This window comes from Nematostella vectensis, chromosome 4, assembly GCF_932526225.1.
Source record: "Nematostella vectensis chromosome 4, jaNemVect1.1, whole genome shotgun sequence".
NCBI classification, from domain to species: Eukaryota; Metazoa; Cnidaria; class Anthozoa; order Actiniaria; family Edwardsiidae; genus Nematostella; species Nematostella vectensis.
The window spans coordinates 11,002,515-11,022,812 of record NC_064037.1 but is presented as its reverse complement, the minus strand read 5'-3'; the positions used below and the strand labels follow the sequence as shown (position 1 = coordinate 11,022,812).

The window sequence follows — 20,298 nt, the reverse complement described above, 5'->3', positions numbered from 1 at the left end:
GGTAAGGGCCTGGGTCCCAATCAAGCACGTCCACCCCTGCCCGAGAGTATCATCAAAATGCATGATGCGCGGTCTTTTTCGACAGGCAATAACCGTTTTTGCGCATAAAACTGCAGTATGTAGGTCAGATTAACCGTAGGAAGGGTCGCGACACGAAAAAAAATCAAGAAAACAAATAGAATCCAAATAGATCTTACGTGCTTTTTATTGTTAGTTTTTAACATTTTATGATAATATGAATGGAGATAATTATGTACAATGCTTTTCTAACAATCTTGTATCATAAACTGATACAATTTCGCAGTTGGCTTTTAGTTGTTTACGAGTTTGGTCTAGGGTGTATTCAATGTGATTCGTGAAGAGAACTGCAGTGGTAGTCGCATAGCAATGGTTTTAGGGCGAGCTGATATTTGTAGAATTTCAGTCCATATAGCCCCATTTGACCGTGCAAAAAGGCTTTATAGATATACCTCGACTGAAGAATTTGAAACAGGGACTTAGGAAAAAGTACGTTCTAAAGAGGGCAACGCTAATTGAGGTGAGTTTAATGGGGGTTCCATTGTATATAAGGGTTGTTCTTAATAAAAGATGCGAGCAATTAGAAAAAAAACTAGCCTTTACTAGCGATGGAAATGATGGAGCTCCTAAGACTATAGCTGTATTGTGACGGAGGATCCAGTCATTCCGTTGTAGATAAATGTATTACTAAAAGGAACAAACTGACGGGTGACAATCTTGACAACCTCTTGTGCAGCCGCGCCTAGAACAAATCAAACTCAGTATATCAAGAACGTGCCTTATTTAGCGAACATTTAAATTTTGAGGAAGGGTCGCTTTGGAAATAAATTTTATGCATGTCTTTTGGTTTGGTTTCATTCAATACACTAAGCAAGTTAAGTAATTAAGATATTTAACCAAGTCATTTTAGTTATAAGTAATTACATAGAAAAAGTTTGATCTATCTTGGTCTGCTTTTGTTGTAGTTATGCATCTTCATCGATGTTTGATATCCGAAAATAATCAAAAAAGGGTACGCAACTCATGTCCTGTGCAACAATGTTGGTGTTTACCGGGCTAGAGCGATCTTACTTAGTAGAACTGCACATTGGCGTATAGGTAGTTATTGCGGAGGGTCTAAGGAATGTAACGTGTTGCCGAAATGAGATCCCTACAGATTTGTTCCTTAATCATCCACAGTTTCCTAGATGAGTGATAAGGGGAAAGGTCTTTCAGGGGTTTGAAACCAACCCACCACTGGCCCTTCTGGGTATGGGTGTGAAGATGGGTGTGTGCGGAGGGGGAGGGCATGTCAGTGGACTTACCACCCATGAATGCGGCGACAGGGTGCAGCTCAGAGGCTCCATAACGACAACTGTTGACAAAGTATGTAACGGTTTAAAATGACAGATGATTCAGGGGCAACGTAGACAGCGCATCCGTACGTTTTTAATTACTCTCCTAAACGTAGGCAAGATAGCCGAGGGCATAGTTTAATTTGGAGTAAACTATTTCGTCGCGGTCGCCCCATTCACCAAAATTCATGCTTGAAAATTACACAAATTACACATGGCAAGCAAGATTAAATAGAAATCCCAGATTTTGTAAATTACGACGGAGATGGATGATTTTCACATGAAATAGTAAATAAAGTGCAATACCTAATAAACCTTTTTTGTCATAATGAAAAGTTTCGTCACCGACTAGTTATGTTCGCAAACAATCAGCGATTCTACGTGTAACGATAGAATTTAAGACCATCACATGACTGACGTAACAGGTCTACAGACTTCCACTGGGCCCCCTCATTTAGGGAATAAAATTGGAAATGGAATATCTATATTGTGTGTATACATTCCTTCGTAGCCAATGCGGTAATAGTACTTGTAAATGCGATAAAAGTACTTACATTTCATGTATACATTCCGACTTAACGGTGGCATTCGGTAAAGACCATTCCTGCAGTTGTGCAGCTACACACGACTATGGAATACAAAAACAATGATAATAAACACATGGTTTACAGGGTCGTACAGGCCATGTAAGATTGGGGGGGGGGGGGGCACGATACAGGAACATTAAGATATTGGGGGGCACAGCCACGCCCCTACTGGTCATTTCCAATTCCACACCCCTACTGGTCAATTTCTGCAATTCAATAGTTCCAGGTTAAGAAGAAGCAGGGTTCTTCTTCTGTAACCATAGATAAAGTTGGTATATACTTCATGTGATGTGTTTATCATGACCTTCAGTATCCTAGTACTTAGTGCTACAAAGGAGTTTTCTTTTTCCATTTTCGAAACCTTTTTGGAAGGACAGTATCTCATTTACAATAACAAGACGAAGCATGCTACAGTGGCCACAAAAAATTAAAGAACAGTGGCGGCGGAGTGGTCCCATAAGTGAGGGGGGCTAAAGTTGGGGGGAGGGGTGGTTGGTGGTTTCAGGGGATTTTAAACTGTTCAACAAATTTGTTGTTGGTTGCATATGTACCGCTTGAAACCCATTGGTTTAAAAAAATGTTCATATATATCTAAAGAAACATCTGCTCAGAAATGTGGGGGGCACTGCCCCCCCCATTTTCAAAAGTGTAGGGGGGGGGTGGCGCCCCTCTGAATCATCCCTTCTGCCGCCCCTGAAGAATGTAGGCCAAGGGTCCAGTTTCCTAGACACAAATTTATAAAAAATTTGTACAAAGTTATACAAAGTTATAAGTTTTCATCATGTGTTAGGAGTACTGTGTGTCACATTCCTTTTAGCTCACATTCTAATACTGTCAAGGTGACACGGTAGTCCACATTGCACTGTAAATGTTCCTAATAGTTGTGAAACATGGGATATCATTGTCAATTTTCTCGAAAACAACATGTACCTTTAGCTTAACAACATCTGCCTCTACCTGGTCATCAAAATTGCCTAAAAAAAACACATCTTCAGAAAAGAGTTGGAAAAGTGATGAAGCAAAGATACCAGCAAATTACCTGGACACTAACAGAAAATCATAAAATTCCACAGAAGAGGCCCAGGCCCGTACCCAGGGTGGGTGCAGGGGGTGCATTTGCACCTCCCCCAACAACAACGGCCAAAAGTCCACTTTCGGTTCTCAATAGACATGCTATTTTTAGACAAAACTATTAAAGCATAAGCAAATTAGATAGTCAAACTTTTTTTGTAGCCAAATCCAAATATAAACGTCCAGTAGAGATACTGCAATGGCATAAAAAATCTGTCACGCTCTTGTTCTTTTGGGGGTGGTCAGATCTTTATCAGAAAACTCCCCACCCCCCCCCAAAAAAAAAAAAACAAAAAACTAGGTCCACTTTTTAGGATTTAGAACACTCCAAAGGGAAAACCTGGGTCAGGCCTGAAGCCTTCGGCCCAACCTAGTTGTATCTACACCCACTAACTTCAAAATCCAAGCCCAGGAACTTCCAAGTGAGGTTGAAGCAAGGATTTTAAGAAAGGGTATGAATGATTGTTCTCCCATGGATTTGGGAAACCCCCAAATCTCTATAATAAAAAAGCAGGGCCCACTTCCACACATGCCCTAGAACTGCACATGCCATACCTGGATATCTGTGATACTGTGAGTAAAACCTGTCAACGGCTCTGAGTAGAACATAGAACATGACATCACTCTCAGGGTCATCTAGGGCATTTCCTGACAAAAAGAAGGGTGGTTGAATAAGGACAGTATACTTTCACCTAGAAAGCTAAAGGTTTTATAAAGCTCTGTGAAAAATTCAGATTTAAATTCAACTCTATTTTCTGGGGAGATCGAAAGCTTAAGTATTTGGTCTGTGCCTTTCCTTTGTACGTCTGTATGGGGAGAATCATTTTCTATATACTTTACAGAGTTAGTAAGATTTAATTGGCTATATAAAATGAACTGAAGGATTAATGCTAATAAATTGGTGAGGATTGCCTTAGCCTGCTAGCTGGCTCTCCTTCAGGCTTATTCAGAAATGTTTTGTTTTTGAATATTGGGAATTCTGTGGATCGTGAAAGAGGCCACGGTGTGTTGGGACCAGGCTTGGATTGACTGCCAAAATAAAGAAGACAAATTTCCTGATCTAGGCAACATATGTTTAAATGAAAGGCTAAAATTGACTTTAAGGCAGATAATGTATAGGGAATGTTAATTGACTCACCTATTTCATTTGTTCTAGAGGTAGAGGGATCATACTCTGCTTGTAAAGACCGGCATCTAACAAGCTTGAGAAATGCAGCATTTTTACCTGGATTTAAGGCAACAAAACAGTAGGTTTAAATACTGAAATCAGTATCTAAGAACTGCACTGAATACACCAGAACACACATTTAAATAACTTACAAAATAATCTAATTTCTTGTTCTGGTATACAATCTGCAGACTGAAAAACAGAATCATATAAGAACTTCCAGCACACATTTCACAGTTTTCCAGATAACACTAGTAAAAGTAGCCTGCGAGCCTGCTCTCCAGAGTTTTGGAATTCCATCACAAACTCCTTATTGTAAGATAAAGCAAGACAATTAATCACTGTATTCGCTTTCACTTTCCAGTTCTGCCTAGTATACTTTATACTCTTTGTGTAAAAAATCAAAGCCTTGTACATAATCAATTTAGGGACCTATCTATAATCCTAGGGTTTACTGGAGGCTAATTTCCAGAAATTGTTTAATAAGTTCAATCTTTGATATCTCCCACCCAAAAAGCTGAATTCCCATGAAACTTCAGGATATATTAAAGAAGTTATTAAGGTTTATAGAAAAAAATATTTTTAAGTCAATCCATGGGAAAATGTGAAATCTGATACTGGTAATCTGGAAGCCACACAAGCTTGTCTAATGTTGATTTCGTGGAGAATTTCTCCGCGAAAGCTATGAAAGCTATTGATATTAAAATTGCCAAGCAAATTCTTCATTTATTAAAAAAAAAACTTGCCGGAGTGTGCAGCGAAATACTCTGTTTACTTTCTGTTTTTTTTTTGCAGAGTGAAATAAGAATGATGATTGGAAAAAGTAGAAAACCAACCCGCATTGGGTCACTCGGCAGATAATTTAAATTTTTCTGTATTCTCGCTTGCAGAAATATTTAATTAAACACTAGTAAAATGGCTCAGAAGAAAGCCTAATTTGTGCTCTATATGGGCCTAAAAACCTTATATGCTGAAGCTACAGCATGCTTTGTTTGGCCGCAAACTGACTTGAGATGCGAATGGATGGTTTGCTCAGTTCGCAGCATGAGACTGCTCAGTTCGCAGCATGAGACCTCTTATTACTGTACATTGAAAACAAATAGGCAGATCAAAGCAACAAAACATATGATCGCAGTTGTGCAATTTGCTCAGTTTGTTTGTGGTGTTTTGGCTGGATTACGTTTTGTTGGATGGGATTTGGTTTTGAACTACCCAAACAGAACTCCCTAGCAGGAAGATGCGGGGTTTCAATTCGTTTATTTCAAAAAGGAATGGAGTTAAAAGGTCTGTGAAAGGCTTTGAACAAACTCTTAAGAGCGAAAATCCTTCTTTGGTTTGAGCGCTATGCTTGTGTGAGTAGTGAGGCGAATAATGGTAAATTTGCATATAAACTCAAAGTAATTTCATGTTTGCTGGACATAACAAAGTGTGAAGGTATTCCACCCAATCTTTGTTGTCCTTTGCTCAATGTTTTGAAGCTCGCATTTCCTGAATTCGCAAAAACAAATGTTTCAGTACGATCTTTGATATGGATATACTTTTAGGCGATTTCCGGCGACAAAATTTACCTCCAGTATGACCTTAACTCTCACCTTTCCAATTGTGTCTAGTATTCTATGTACTCTTTGGGTGACTGCAACAACATCTTTCTTTGCTTGATCTTGGTAGCTAGAAAAGTTGAGTTTTGTAAGACAAATGAATTCCACAGTCTTTCTACACAACAACTGCAGGTACAGGATTGGCAGACAGGGAGAAGCAGGGGGAAGGGCTAGCGCTAGCCCCCACACACTTAAAAACTGGGGCTCAAACTTTTTACAGATGCATATCTGTAATCCCTCAAACATCCCAATCTAGTTTTCAAAAAAAAGCAAGAAAAATAGACAACAGAAAGCAGTTTTTATAAAGTTACGCATTTTAGAGTAGCTTAGAAACATCTTACACATTTTGTAGTTGTATGTATCTCTTGGAGTCTGCTGTCATATCAGGTATAGAGCCACGAACAGGCAGTGCACCTAAACGGAGATAGAACAAAAAATGTGTAAGACAAAATATCAACAGACATGGAAAAGGAAAAATTAATCATAACACTTTCTTACCTTGTCCTTCATTTTCAACGAACTCCTTTACAGCTTTTGCTATAATCCAAAAGGAACTACTCTGTGAGGAAACAACATAACAAAATGTCATTCTGGTGGTCTCTAAAACAACAGATAAGACATCAGGCGTAGCATTCCATGCTTAGCCAGAAAGTTATAAACCCTACCATCTCTGTGATGTTACAGCATGATTCCTGGCTGAAGATATTACTGACTTCACCGGGAATCTGACAAAAGGACATAACATAAATCTGTTGAAATATGTATACCAAACCTACAGTATATCAAAATTATAAAGGTTAATAAACCGCTTATACTTATCACATGTTAATGGACATTTCAACCATTTTTTGGGGGTCTGATTAGTGTCTTCTGAAATACTTTGTATTGGTGATAGATAGGTGATAACCAAAGTTGTACCTTTGTTGGTACTAGTGCCATATTCACTGCTCGGATGGCCTCGTCAAAGTTCTCCTCCTCTTCTGGGATTCCATGCTCATTGATTAGAATTCCTGCAGTAGAATATAAGGATGACTTTCACAGACAAGACCAGAGTCTGATGATACAGTAAGTCAACAACACATCATAATCCTTTCCTTTCCAATCAGACAGACAATCCCTTTATTTTCTGGTCTGTCTATCAGTCAAGCAGCCAGCTTAACATACCTTTTCTGACTATCTTTTTGAAAGCGTCTTTTTCTTTGTAGTTTTGTGGAGGTTTATTGTCATGCTAGGCCACAACATAGAGACGACAATAAGAAAGACATTTCATCACAGAACAACATGCTAAGTTTCCATCTTCTCACTAACCTCTTCCTTCCATCTCTGGAGGTACTTTAATAGAATAACAACATAGGGGGTGTGGGAGTGATCCTACACAAAACAGAAGGAACAATGATACTGCATCAAAAATAGAACTGAAATTTGAAGAGCAGTGAGTTCTCCCTTCATTAAAAGGTCATGATAAGATTGTAAAATCAAAGGCGATGGAGAAGTGAGATTTTAGTGTACAGTAACGATATTACGATTGTTATATGTTCCCTAAATGAATATCTAAATGTAATCAGTTACTGTACTTACAAGTTTGCTCATTGACTCAAGGTCCATGGAATCTACATACTGCTGCAGTGTAGGAAACGGTCTGTCCAAACGCAAGTCTTCAAATGCACTATCAGGGTGGGATTCAATAACTGTGAAAAAAAACATAAAATGTCCATCAATTATTGAAGGATACTTTGTTAAAAAGAATAATGGGGGTAGTTTGCTTTTGTTAGGTAATAAATTATGAAGAGGGCAGTGACTACCCAAGCATCATGATTCTGATAATTCCCATCATAAGACTAAGTGCAACAAAACTGTGCGATAACCTACTTGGGTGTTCTTCTAGGACCAGTCTCATGTACCCAATGAATCCATAAGATCGGCAGACCAACAATGGCACCTTATCTGACCATAGAACATGGGCCAACTTCAACAATATCCTACAACACACGAAGAAAACATATCACACATTTACACAGTGGATTGATTATAATCTACCCTGTTACCATAGCCAGAGCCTGGGTCTCTCATTTTAGTGGCCAGTGAGCTTCGGACGAGGCTCTGGCTATTTCAATTTATACTAGGTTGAGTATACTTGGAAACACGAAATTCTGATTGTATTCTATTCTATTTTCCACACGTTTCCACATGGTTGCCACACCCTGTACCTCCCAGAATGTAACAATCCTGCTAACTTACTCTTCTGATAGTTGTGTTGCTATGACAACAGAAAAAGGTTTAAAGAAATCTTGCTTGTGTGTTAGCAGCTCCTCAGGGCTCTAATAACAATAACAATAATTAATAACAGTCGCATTAATATAGAAGACGTCAAAAATGCATTTTAAACACTTAGAACTCATGCTTCAGCAAAACAACATGCTTCATATTGAAATTTTAATCTTTACAATTCGTGTATCAAGTAACATTTGGATAAACTACTTCTGCAAACTAGTGACATATTTCGGTTATTTCTTTAATACTCAAATTCGTAGCAATATTTTTATAAACAACAACAACAAAACAGGATAACTACTCCTTTCCTCAATCGTCCTTGCGATTGCCAATTTCAACTCAATTATTATAACTGAATCCATTGAAAACATTTTGTACACTCTGACTTTACCTAGTCTATAGTCTGGTACGCTAACTTAACATTGTGACTGTTCTATACAGCACTGTTTACTGTGTTCTGTTTTGTCCTTTAGCATACTTGATGTGTCCATTTGCTTAAGGATACTGCAGACCAAGCGGTAATTACCCCGATCGTCCCAGCAAAATCGCTTGCGCTCGCGTCGGATTAAAGCAAATGCCAACAAACTATATATCAATTTAAAGCTTAATGATTGTACTTCCCTACTAAAATAATCATTTTTTATACGCGCTTAATTTTGGGTGTTTTTGCCTGGTCCGAAGTGCGAAATTGACCACTTTTAAACATGCGAATTATTTATACACACCAAAAGCGCGTAACCTCCCGGGATCTGTTTTATATCTTTCGTCATGTACTGAACTGACAAACCGTGTCTACATTTAACATCACACAGCCTCGTTGATTAATAATCAAGGGTCAAAGTTAGGCATGGAATAATTTTGCTTCTTTGGCTAGAACACGCTAATTAAGTCAGTAGCAAAAAAAGCTATTGATTATCCGTGGCACGGTGTGACAGAACAATATCTATACTAGACGCTTGCCAAGTTGCGCAGGAATCGGGCGGTTAGAAGTGTACCTTTAATTCACATATTTAGAGCAAGATGGGGTGAAATCTGATTGCGAGATATCGGGGATTGAAGTTGTGTAAACATTAGAGAAAGCAGTAATGACAGACGAAGAGCAAATTGAGCCGCGTATGGCAACCAATCACATTGCACGCTCTACATGCAGCGGGAAAACTCTTAGGCGCTCAAATGTCATAGCGCTAGTTGTGCAAGTAAAGGAAGATGCCTAGACCGAAGGGAGCTTGCACCGTAGAAAAGAAGAGCGCGGAAAACTTAAAAAGACTGCGAATGGAGACCACTCGTTTTGGGCTTTCTTTCTCGCTTAGCCCTCTCCGAAGGAAGCCAAGGATTCTTACTTAAGTCTTTCATTGCCATAACGCCCTGAGACGCCCGTAAAATATAGGCCCACTTAACTGGTAGTGTTGGACTTGAAATAGGGGGGGGGAGGTTAGTTAGTTAGATAATTAGTTAGTTTGCTAAGTTTAGTATAGTTACTAAGTTTTAAATACTTTATATAAAATATTGTTACCTTAATTTTTATATTGTAAAGCGCCACTGGATTCATAGTAGAAGTGGCGCTATAAAAATCGATTATTATTATTATTATTATTATTATTATTATTATTATTATTATTATTATTATTATTATTATTATTATTATTATTATTATTATTATTATAGAAAGAAGAGGCACCGCAGTGCATTGTTGGAAACTTCAAGGCATACCGTCTTGGGTCAGCGGTAGCTTAGCTTAACTGGTAGTGTTGGACTTGAAATAGGGGGGAGGTTTCTGTTTTCAGTCTGTTTTTCTTACAATGTTGCTCAAAAGTACTCAGGAGTGAAAGGGTTAATTATGGCGTAGTTTACAACTAAGCAAAATTTAGAGTAAATGCTTATAAAGTTGATAACACTTTCCCATTTAAAAATGTACTTTCCCATTTAAATGTGTACTTTTGCGAGAGCGTTGTTTTCACGTCCTAAAACCGCGGGTCAACCAATCAGAGACCGTCACTTCAATAGCCTTAATTCAACGCGTCTGGAAAACGCCAGTCAGCCAATGAAATGATCTTGAAATTTGAGCCTTCGTGATTCCGCGTTCTTCCACGCGACCTGACCAATCACACTGAATCATTCTTATCCCGCAAAAAGGGCAATACAAATAGCCTTCTGTCAACAGATGCAGATTGCCGGTGATAACGATAATTAACGCGGACTAGGGGTCAGAAGAGACCAAATGGAGAAGATGACTTTAGAAAATAAAAGGAGTAGCCTTCAAAACTACGTATAGTACCCGAACTTTAACAAGTCATTAAACAAGCTATTTCTAAAACCAACACCAAGGACACTCGAATTGGCTTACCGTAGTAATGACCTTTTTCTTCTTTGCACAGCTCTCCCAGAATCTCTTTTCGCTATACCAAATATGTCATGTCTTTCTGTGAACAATTCACCAAGTGGGTATTTTTAGTGTTCCCAGGTCGGACTAATCATACTTGATCTCAATGAACCAAAGACTTGTGATGGCGCGAAACGAAATTGGCGCCCTTTTAGTCCCGTTGGCTCGAACACGGCTGTATCCAGCCCAAATTTGTCTGCCATCCAAATCAAATATTGTTCTTTTTGCCATCGGTTTCATCCAAGAATGACCCATTCGTATTGTTCTCATTATAAAAAGATGCAGGAGAGAAATCTTCTAGCTCACGCTGCACATGATGCCGTGTAACACGAGATCTCAGGGTATGGAATGAATTGATAAACAATTTACTGTTTCAACAGATTCGGATTATACAGCAAATCAAAGTGCGTTTTCGAACGCAGAACGTGCAATCTGTAATATAGGTGAACTCGAAAAATACCACCGTGTTTCGAAGCAATCACATACGAAAAACCCCTTTAATAAAGCAAACCTCTAACTACTGAAACATCTCACCGAAACGTGAAAGAGGAAGATAGTATACAACATCATCATTTATTACAAGGAGAACGAATAAAAGCCAATCACATTCCCAATCAGTGCGTTTGCAGACGCAACGAGTGTCTAGGATCGATTGACAAAGATACATAGGCATGGAAAGCCGGTAAAAATTTTAGTGTACTATGTATCTAAAGTGACTAGCCTTTAAACAATATATCGGCGTTTTCTTACTTTGTAAGTCAAGCACGCAAAATGTTTTCTTCATTTCACAGAGATTGGACATAGCCATGCGTTATATTTTCTTCTCAATAGACACTCAAGAGTAGGCTTTGAAAACAAACCGGAAACTGTGCGTTTTAAAGACGCAGGCTAGTCAATAGTGTGAAAGAATCTAATTTTCGGTACGAGAAACACATTATGGCGTTTGTAATTGGTTGTTAGAAGACGAGGTTGATAAAACTTTCTTATTCAAACATCAAAAGCAAGCTGTTATAAGTTGATTCACGTCTAGTTATGTGCTTTGGGAAAGCACCCGACTCCGGGACAGATGGAGCACCAAAGGTTGAGCTCTCTGTTGGTGGTCATATGATATGATTAACAAACTGCTATCTTGTAAGCTAGGAGATAAGGCCCGAGCTAGGGAGCTTTGCTCTTTGCACACAAGCATTCCAAGCACCAGTCGAGCAAAAGAGCGCATCAATATAATTCTAGAGAAAAATCAAAAGATTTGAACAGATAATCTGTTTAAAAGAATTTAGCCTATTATCATCCTACAGTATCGTAGATTCATGCATAGGGACAGTCGGATATTACAGCTTGGTGTTACATTTTTTCAACTTGACAAAGTTAGCACGTGGGAGCCCCAGCACATATACCCGCGGCTATTTACTCAAGTTGTGGTTGCTTCGAAACATGATGGTATTTTTCGAGTTCACCTATATTACAGATTGTACGTTTCTGCGTTCGAAAACGCACTTGCTACGTTTTGATTTGCTGTATAATCAGAATCTGTCAATATTTAATTGCAACAACAGCAAATTGTTTATCAATTCATTCCATACCCTGAGATCTTGTGTTACACGGCATCATGTGCAGCGTGAGCTAGAAGATCTTTTTATAATGAGAACAATACGAATGGGTCATTCTTGGAGGGAACCAATTGCAAAAAGAACGTGCAATCTGTAATATACGTAAGGGGTAACGATGGGTACTTTAAAATTTCGAAAATCTCGCAAAAATTTCGCAAAGTCTCGGAATCTCGGCGTTTTTACGGAAGTCTCGAAGTCTCGTTTTTCCCCACGACATTTTAGGATCTTGGAGCCTCTTTTTGTACCACGTTCTCGGAGTCTCTGTTAAACGCGATCTGTTTTATGTTGTTACTGCTAAGGGTTTCCCTCTTTTTCGAGTCTCGAGTCTTAAGCCTTTCCGCTCTAGCTATTCTTTTTCAACTAATGTTTATGACATACCTCGAGCAAGTTATCTGATGTCCGAACACAAGCTAGTAAAAGCTCGGACACGGATTCCGAAATTTGACTTAATGTCTCGGGCTCGGATTCTAAAACGCGGTCTCGGCGCCTCGGCAAATCTCGAACTTACTCATCGCTACCCCTAAAAGGGGTCTCTAGAACGCGCCAACATCCCTGAACATCGGCTTTATTCTCAGAGCGTATTGTTCACTGTTTATTGGCAACAAAATGTCTAGTTCTCGGATAAACAACTACTTTTGGAAAATAGTAATCTGGCGGTGTTTAAAGTTTGCGAGGATATAATATTTTCACTGGCTTTCCATGCCTATATCTGTCTCTTGATCTCGTGCTTGCATGAATATCTAGACCGTTGCATTTTCGAACGCACTAATAGACATGCGATTGGTTTTATCCTAAGGGATAAATTACTTGACATTGTTATTTATACCCTGTTTATACTCAAGCTCACCAAACTATAGACAAAAATGCTCAATTAAATAAATTGTAGTCCACTACTTTGAATGTAAACCCAGGAAGGTGACATGAATGTAGGAAATATTATGAACTTATACCCAACATTAAGCAAACCAAAAGCACATAACTAGCTTTAAAGACGTAAATCAACTATAAATCAACTAATAACAGCTTGCTTTGATGTTTGAACAAGAAAAATTATATCATGTTCTTACAAGCAATTACAAGCGCCATGTGTTTCTTGTACCGAAAATTAGATTCTTCTACACTATTGACTAGCCTGCGTCTTTAAAAGGCACACTTTCCGGTTTGTTCGGGCCTTATCTCCTAGCTTACAAGATGGCAGTTTTTTTAATCATATCATATGACCACCAACAGAGAGCTCAACCTTTGGTGCTCCATCTGTCCCGGAGTCGGGTGCTTTCCTAAAGCACATAACTAGACGTAAATCAACTTATAACAGCTTGCTTTTGATGTTTGAATAAGAAAGTTGTATCAACCTTGTCTTCTAACAACCAATTACAAACGCCATAATGTGTTTCTCGTACCGAAAATTAGATTCTTTCACACTATTGACTAGCCTGCGTCTTTAAAACGCACAGTTTCCGGTTTGTTTTCAAAGCCTACTCTTGAGTGTCTATTGAGAAGTATAACGCATGGCTATGTCCGATCTCTGTGAAATGAACAAAACATTTTGCGTGCTTGACTTACAAAGTAAGAAAACGCCGATATATTGTTTAAAGGCTAGTCACTTTAGATACATAGTACACTAAAATTTTTACCGGCTTTCCATGCCTATGTAGCTTTGTAAATCGATCCTAGACACTCGTTGCGTCTGCAAACGCACTGATTGGGAATGTGATTGGCTTTTATTCGTTCTCCTTGCAATAAATGATGATGTTGTATACTATCTTCCTCTTTCACGTTTCGGTGAGATGTTTCAGTAGTTAGAGGTTTGCTTTATTAAAGGGGTTTTCCGAATGTGATTGCTTCGAAACACGATGGTATTTTTCGAGTTCACCTATATTACAGATTGCACGTTCTGCGTTCGAAAACGCACTTTGATTTGCTGTATAATCCGAATCTGTTGAAACAGTAAATTGTTTATCAATTCATTCCATACCCTGAGATCTCGTGTTACGCGGCATCATGTGCAACGTGAGCTAGAAGATTTCTCTCCTGCATCTTTTTATAATGAGAACAATACGAATGGGTCATTCTTGGATGAAACCGACGGCAAAAAGAACAATATTTGATTTGGATGCAGACAAATTTGGGCTGGATACAGCCGTGATCGAGCCAAGCCACGGGACTAAAAGGGCGCCAATTTCGTTTCGCGCCATCACAAGTCTTTGGTTCATTGAGATCAAGTATGATTAGTCCGACCTGGGAACACTAAAAATATCCACTTGGTGAATTGTTCACAGAAAGACATGACATATTTGGTATAGCGAAAAGAGATTCTGGGAGAGCTGTGCAAAGAAGAAAAAGGTCATTACTAGGGTAAGCCAATTCGAGTGTCCTTGGTGTTGGTTTTAGAAATAGCTTGTTTAATGACTTGTTAAAGTTCGAGTACTATACGTAGTTTTGAAGATGTAAGGCTACTCCTTTTATTTTCTAAAGTCATCTTCTCCATTTGATCTCTTCTGACCCCTAGTCCGCGTTAGTTATCGTTATCACCGGTAATCTGCATCTGTTGACAGAAGGCTATTTGTATTGACCTTTTTGCGGGATAAGAATGATTCCGTGTGATTGGTCAAGTCGCGTCGAAGAACGCGGAATCACGAAGGCTCAAATTTCAAGATCATTTCATTGGCTGACTGGCGTTCTCCAGACGCGTTGAATTAAGGCTATTGAAGTGACGGTCTCTGATTGGTTGACCCGCGTTTTGAGGACGTGAAAACAACGCTCTCGCAAAAGTACACATTTAAATGGGAAAGTACATTTTTAAATGGGAAAGTGTTTGATATAAATACAGATAAATCTCTGATAAAACGTTGATAATTGTACTGACACGCTTGTATGCTAATTAGAGGGAAAAGCCGTAAAACTAAGTTCCCTGGATGTTGATCGCGGGACTTTAAGCTAAGTAAACAGGATTATGGGATTATTGACGCCTTCGAGAATAACGCTACACTCATTCGAATTTGTTTTTTCTTGAATATCTGGCGGAGTATTTAAGATTTTGGTGGTATTTGAAATGAAGCCATTTGGGTCTATGGTATCGTTAAGAGCATTAGGTTTAGAAAAGCTTGATAATATCAGATTAGAACTTGATAAATACGTTATTAAAAGTGCATCAATCTCCTGTAAGTGCAAGACTCGAATTTCTTTTGTCCATAAGCCGCGGTTAATTTTGTATGAAAAATGTCCTTTGGGCCATATAAAAGTATCTGTTGAATACTGTCCAGAAAAACAAGTGTTTGTATTAAGCGGGTGTCTGCAGAGCGAGGTTTCACTGTATTTTCATTAAATTGTTCACTATAGCTTCTCAGTTGTGGCTAATTCCTCATTAGTGAGACTAATTTCTTTGGCTTAAAATTAATCACATCATGTCAAACAAGCCGAGTCATGTGATGACTTCTGTGCTTTAGAGGACATAAATAGACAAAAAGACTTCCCGGTAATTGTTTTAAAACCAATAACAAGTGTTCAAGTGAAAATGCCCAAACAGCATACACCTAAATATAATTTCTAATCTATCTGAAATATGTGTAATATGACTTTAATCATGCATCTGTACTTAAGTCGCACATGACCTGATGGCCAATCAGGGGCATTCATTAGCCTTGTATATAAAGTTCATGACAAACAGGGACAGTCATGGCAAAACCATACCTCCTCAATAAATTCTCCAGATACATCTGAATTGAGCTCCAGGAGTAACTCAGTCGCACATTCTGCCCGAGACTGAAAAAAAAGAAACATAAACAAGGGTTCAGAAAGCAAAAATGAGGATTCTATCAATGGCTTACCCTTCCAATGTGTTCTTTGTTTAAAAAGAAGCTGAAATCAAACAATACATGGCATTTTTAGTTTTTATAATCAAATCCAAAGGTATAATCTTTGATTACATGGATGGTCTTGAAACAATCAATGAATACACCAAGCAATACAAAAGGTCAAGCTACTAAACTGATCACTGTGGTCCTTACTTGTTCCCAACATCTTCTCCTGTGACTTTCTCCCCATCAACAATAGTAAACAAGCCAATTCCTTGATACAACAGACACAAATGAGATGCAATTTATAATAAATTTGACAAATTTGAAACAACCTGCTGCTAATAAGGGATCTTCCCAGAAGAAAGGAAATAGACTTGTATGACAGGTATAGACACTTACAGGTCTAGGGTATAGATAATTTTACAGGTCTAGGGTATAGATAATTTTACAGGTCTAGGGTATAGATAATTTTACAGGTCTAGGGTATAGACAATTTTACAGGTCTAGGGTATAGATAATTTTACAGGTCTAGGGTATAGATAATTTTACAGGTCTAGGGTATAGATAATTTTACAGGTCTAGGGTATAGATAATTTTACAGGTCTAGGGTATAGACACAGGTCTAGGGTATAGACAATTTTAGAGGTCTAGGGTATAGACACTTACAGGTCTAGGGTATAGACAATTTTACAGGTCTAGGGTATAGACAATTTTACAGGTCTAGGGTATTGACACTTACAGGTCTAGGGTATAGATAATTTTACAGGTCTAGGGTATAGATAATTTTACAGGTCTAGGGTATAGATAATTTCACAGGTCTAGGGTATAGACAATTTTACAGGTCTAGGGTATAGACAATTTTACAGGTCTAGGGTATAGATAATTTTACAGGTCTAGGGTATAGACACTTACAGGTCTAGGGTATAGACAATTTAACAGGTCTAGGGTATAGATAATTTTAAAGGTCTAGGGTATAGATAATTTTACAGGTCTAGGGTATAGATAATTTTACAGGTCTAGGGTATAGATAATTTTACAGGTCTAGGGTATAGATAATTTTACAGGTCTAGGGTATAGACACTTACAGGTCTAGGGTATAGACACTTACAGGTCTAGGGTATAGACAATTTAACAGGTCTAGGGTATAGATAATTTTACAGGTCTAGGGTATAGATAATTTTACAGGTCTAGGGTATAGACAATTTTACAGGTCTAGGGTATAGATAATTTTACAGGTCTAGGGTATAGATAATTTTACAGGTCTAGGGTATAGATAATTTTACAGGTCTAGGGTATAGATAATTTTACAGGTCTAGGGTATAGATAATTTTACAGGTCTAGGGTATAGACACTTACAGGTCTAGGGTATAGACACTTACAGGTCTAGGGTATAGATAATTTTACAGGTCTAGGGTATAGATAATTTTACAGGTCTAGGGTATAGATAATTTTACAGGTCTAGGGTATAGATAATTTTACAGGTCTAGGGTATAGATAATTTTACAGGTCTAGGGTATAGATAATTTTACAGGTCTAGGGTATAGACACTTACAGGTCTAGGGTATAGATAATTTTACAGGTCTAGGGTATAGACAATTTTACAGGTCTAGGGTATAGATAATTTTACAGGTCTAGGGTATAGATAATTTTACAGGTCTAGGGTATAGATAATTTTACAGGTCTAGGGTATAGATAATTTTACAGGTCTAGGGTATAGATAATTTTACAGGTCTAGGGTATAGATAATTTTACAGGTCTAGGGTATAGACAATTTTACAGGTCTAGGGTATAGACAATTTTACAGGTCTAGGGTATAGACAATTTTACAGGTCTAGGGTATAGACAATTTTTCAGGTCTAGGGTATAGATAATTTAACAGGTCTAGGGTATAGACAATTTTACAGGTCTAGGGTATAGACAATTTTACAGGTCTAGGGTATAGACAGTTTTACAGGTCTAGGGTATAGATAATTTTACAGGTCTAGGGTATAGATAATTTTACAGGTCTAGGGTATAGATAATTTTACAGGTCTAGGGTATAGACAATTTTACAGGTCTAGGGTATAGACAATTTTACAGGTCTAGGGTATAGACACTTACAGGTCTAGGGTATAGATAATTTTACAGGTCTAGGGTATAGATAATTTTACAGGTCTAGGGTATAGACAATTTTACAGGTCTAGGGTATAGACAATTTTACAGGTCTAGGGTATAGACAATTTTACAGGTCTAGGGTATAGATAATTTTACAGGTCTAGGGTATAGACAATTTTACAGGTCTAGGGTATAGACAATTTTAGAGGTCTAGGGTATAGACAATTTTACAGGTCTAGGGTATAGACAATTTTACAGGTCTAGGGTATAGACAATTTTACAGGTCTAGGGTATAGACAATTTTACAGGTCTAGGGTATAGATAATTTTACAGGTCTAGGGTATAGACACAGGTCTGGGGTATTGAGGTCTAGGGTATAGACAATTACAGGTCTAGAGTATGTTGTGGTTTGAAATGCTTCTTGGTTTGAAAATGTTAAAACCAGTTTGAAAAAAATTCAAACCATGCCACATTTGTTGTGGTTTGAAATGCTTCTGGTTTGAATTTTTTTCAAACTGGTTTTAACAATTTCAAACCAAGAAGCATTTCAAACCACAACAAGTATCAACCATTACATGTCTAATACTGCATTCAAACCAGCACTTAAACCAGTTTAAAGGTGGTTTAATTAAACTGGGTTAAATCCCAATCTCCCAAGAGTGGACAGAACCAAGAACAAAACTGAATGGACTGTGCTGTACATGTTACTAAGTGATCATTTAGCTAGTAAGAACTCAACACAATGAAAACTTGGCAAGTTATCAGGCAAAGAAAACCCTTGTTTAACTTTAACTAAACATGGTTTTGGTGTGAATGCAGCATAAGGTGTATTGTCTTGGGGTGTAACATCAGGGAACTAAATGGGAACTAAAATCCAGTTATTACCCCTCACAAGAAAAAGATTGGGATTGGATGAGAACAAGGTTAAGTTATTTAGCAATCTGTTTATAAACACTGGGTGCACAACACTAACAACTTGTCATCTGACCATGTGATTAGGGTTTTCGTTATGACTCACCAGGAAGTATGAGATTCTTCAAGATTTCGGTGCCTGTTGCTGAAGCATTAATGAGACATATCTTGGCCTGTTCTAAAGCTGCTTGGCCATGATCACCCCATAACCTGGAGAAATAGTTGTACTTTTATAACCAATTTATTGTTTCTCTTATTTGAAATAGGTGTATATTGATTACTCCAACTATTCTACAGTCCTCAAGGCTTGGCTAGGCTAGGAGACTTGTATGAGGTGTGTGACATGTAGCCTGCAACATGTAGGGTGCAACATATTTCCTAGTTTAGACACCTAAAAACACTGAAGAGCACAGCAAATCTTGTAGCAGCAACGAAAAATAGGTTTCTCAGATGGTTAAGAGACGTTTTACGTGCCGCGTCCTACAAACTTTGTCTTAAGCTCCATGTTGCTGGCAGTGGCTTAACTTGGAAACATTAAGGAGACATGTTGCATGCTTCATGTCGCACTCAACATGCCTCCTAGTAGTTAAGCCAGGCCTCAGGGCTAGTCATCTTATCCTTCCCACCTCCCATATGTGGGAGGTGGATAGACAATGTGAGCCCACTCACATTAATAGCATATATATGGGGAAATAAATGCTACTTGGCATTCAGAAAAAGGGGAAAGCCGGATAAGCAAGTCACCCCTAATCCATGATTTTATTTACAAATCACAGAACACCCTAGCCATAACCAAAAATCACTGAACTTCGAAATCAAAGGACGAATTATCGCGATAATGCGACAGAGATTTACACATTTTAAGGGACAGGTACTCTAACAGTTTATTGATCAAGTCACCACCCGACCTCATCCCTAAGGCATCAAAGTGCATCTGACAGGTAACACACAGTTAAAATTTCGCCGGTAATAACATCTTGAAATCGCAGACAGTTTGTCGAAGATCCGCATTGCGCGCAGAATCCGAAACGTGAAATTATCATGTTTTCGTGCGCTTTTACAGAGAAATAACTACAAAATTGAAATAGAAGGTTTAAAGGGATAGTACCTTAGTTGGCGGTCATATTTCTTCTCTTTTTCGACCGCTGTTTTGGGCATTTTCGCTTCCCTTGCAGCAGTTCCAGGCGAACCCGCCGCTTTTCTCTTCATTGCGCATGCCCCGATTTAGTGGCCTGAGCCAATAAGCACTCTCAGCGGTACTTTCCTAAAACCCTCGGGACATCCCGATCCATCCCGTAATAAAACATTATCAAAGCAAAGTAAACGAAAGCTTTTTCAAAAATGTAATTCGTATGACGCGCTGGAGGTATATAAACCCATAAAATTCAGATAACGGGGTAATTCATTTATCCTAATGCATTTCGCTTGACAGCTTTTACTTTTTCTTACAGAAAATACGCT

The 20,298-nt window shown here is 38.3% G+C and overlaps 1 protein-coding gene across 1 annotated transcript; it reads right to left on the bottom strand.

The window, feature by feature from the left end:
* Positions 1-187: 187 nt before the first annotated feature.
* Positions 188-20,064, bottom strand: LOC5516526 (NEDD8-activating enzyme E1 regulatory subunit). The gene is made up of 22 exons (XM_001636537.3): positions 19,946-20,064; positions 18,944-19,047; positions 16,042-16,102; positions 15,862-15,892; positions 15,725-15,796; positions 8,015-8,094; positions 7,646-7,755; positions 7,355-7,464; positions 7,085-7,147; positions 6,941-7,004; positions 6,695-6,786; positions 6,442-6,501; positions 6,275-6,335; positions 6,118-6,190; positions 5,771-5,846; positions 4,331-4,370; positions 4,149-4,235; positions 3,566-3,658; positions 2,870-2,913; positions 1,907-1,980; positions 1,323-1,372; positions 188-760 (listed from the first exon to the last, which is right to left on the bottom strand). Exons 1-22 carry the CDS (start codon positions 20,044-20,046, stop codon positions 651-653), a joined length of 1,656 nt encoding a protein of 551 aa, XP_001636587.2. The 5' UTR covers positions 20,047-20,064; the 3' UTR covers positions 188-650.
* Positions 20,065-20,298: the final 234 nt, after the last annotated feature.

Bases quoted from the DNA above. Each gene is read 5' to 3' on its own strand.
- LOC5516526 (XM_001636537.3), bottom strand. From the start codon at position 20,046: ATGAAGAGAAAAGCGGCGGGTTCGCCTGGAACTGCTGCAAGGGAAGCG. The intron at 15,893-16,041 runs GTAAGGACCACA...GTTTGATTTCAG, and splicing joins GGAGAAGATGTTGGGAACAA to CTTCTTTTTAAACAAAGAAC. The intron at 1,373-1,906 runs GTAAGTACTTTT...CTTTGTCAACAG, and splicing joins TCGGAATGTATACATGAAAT to TTGTCGTTATGGAGCCTCTG.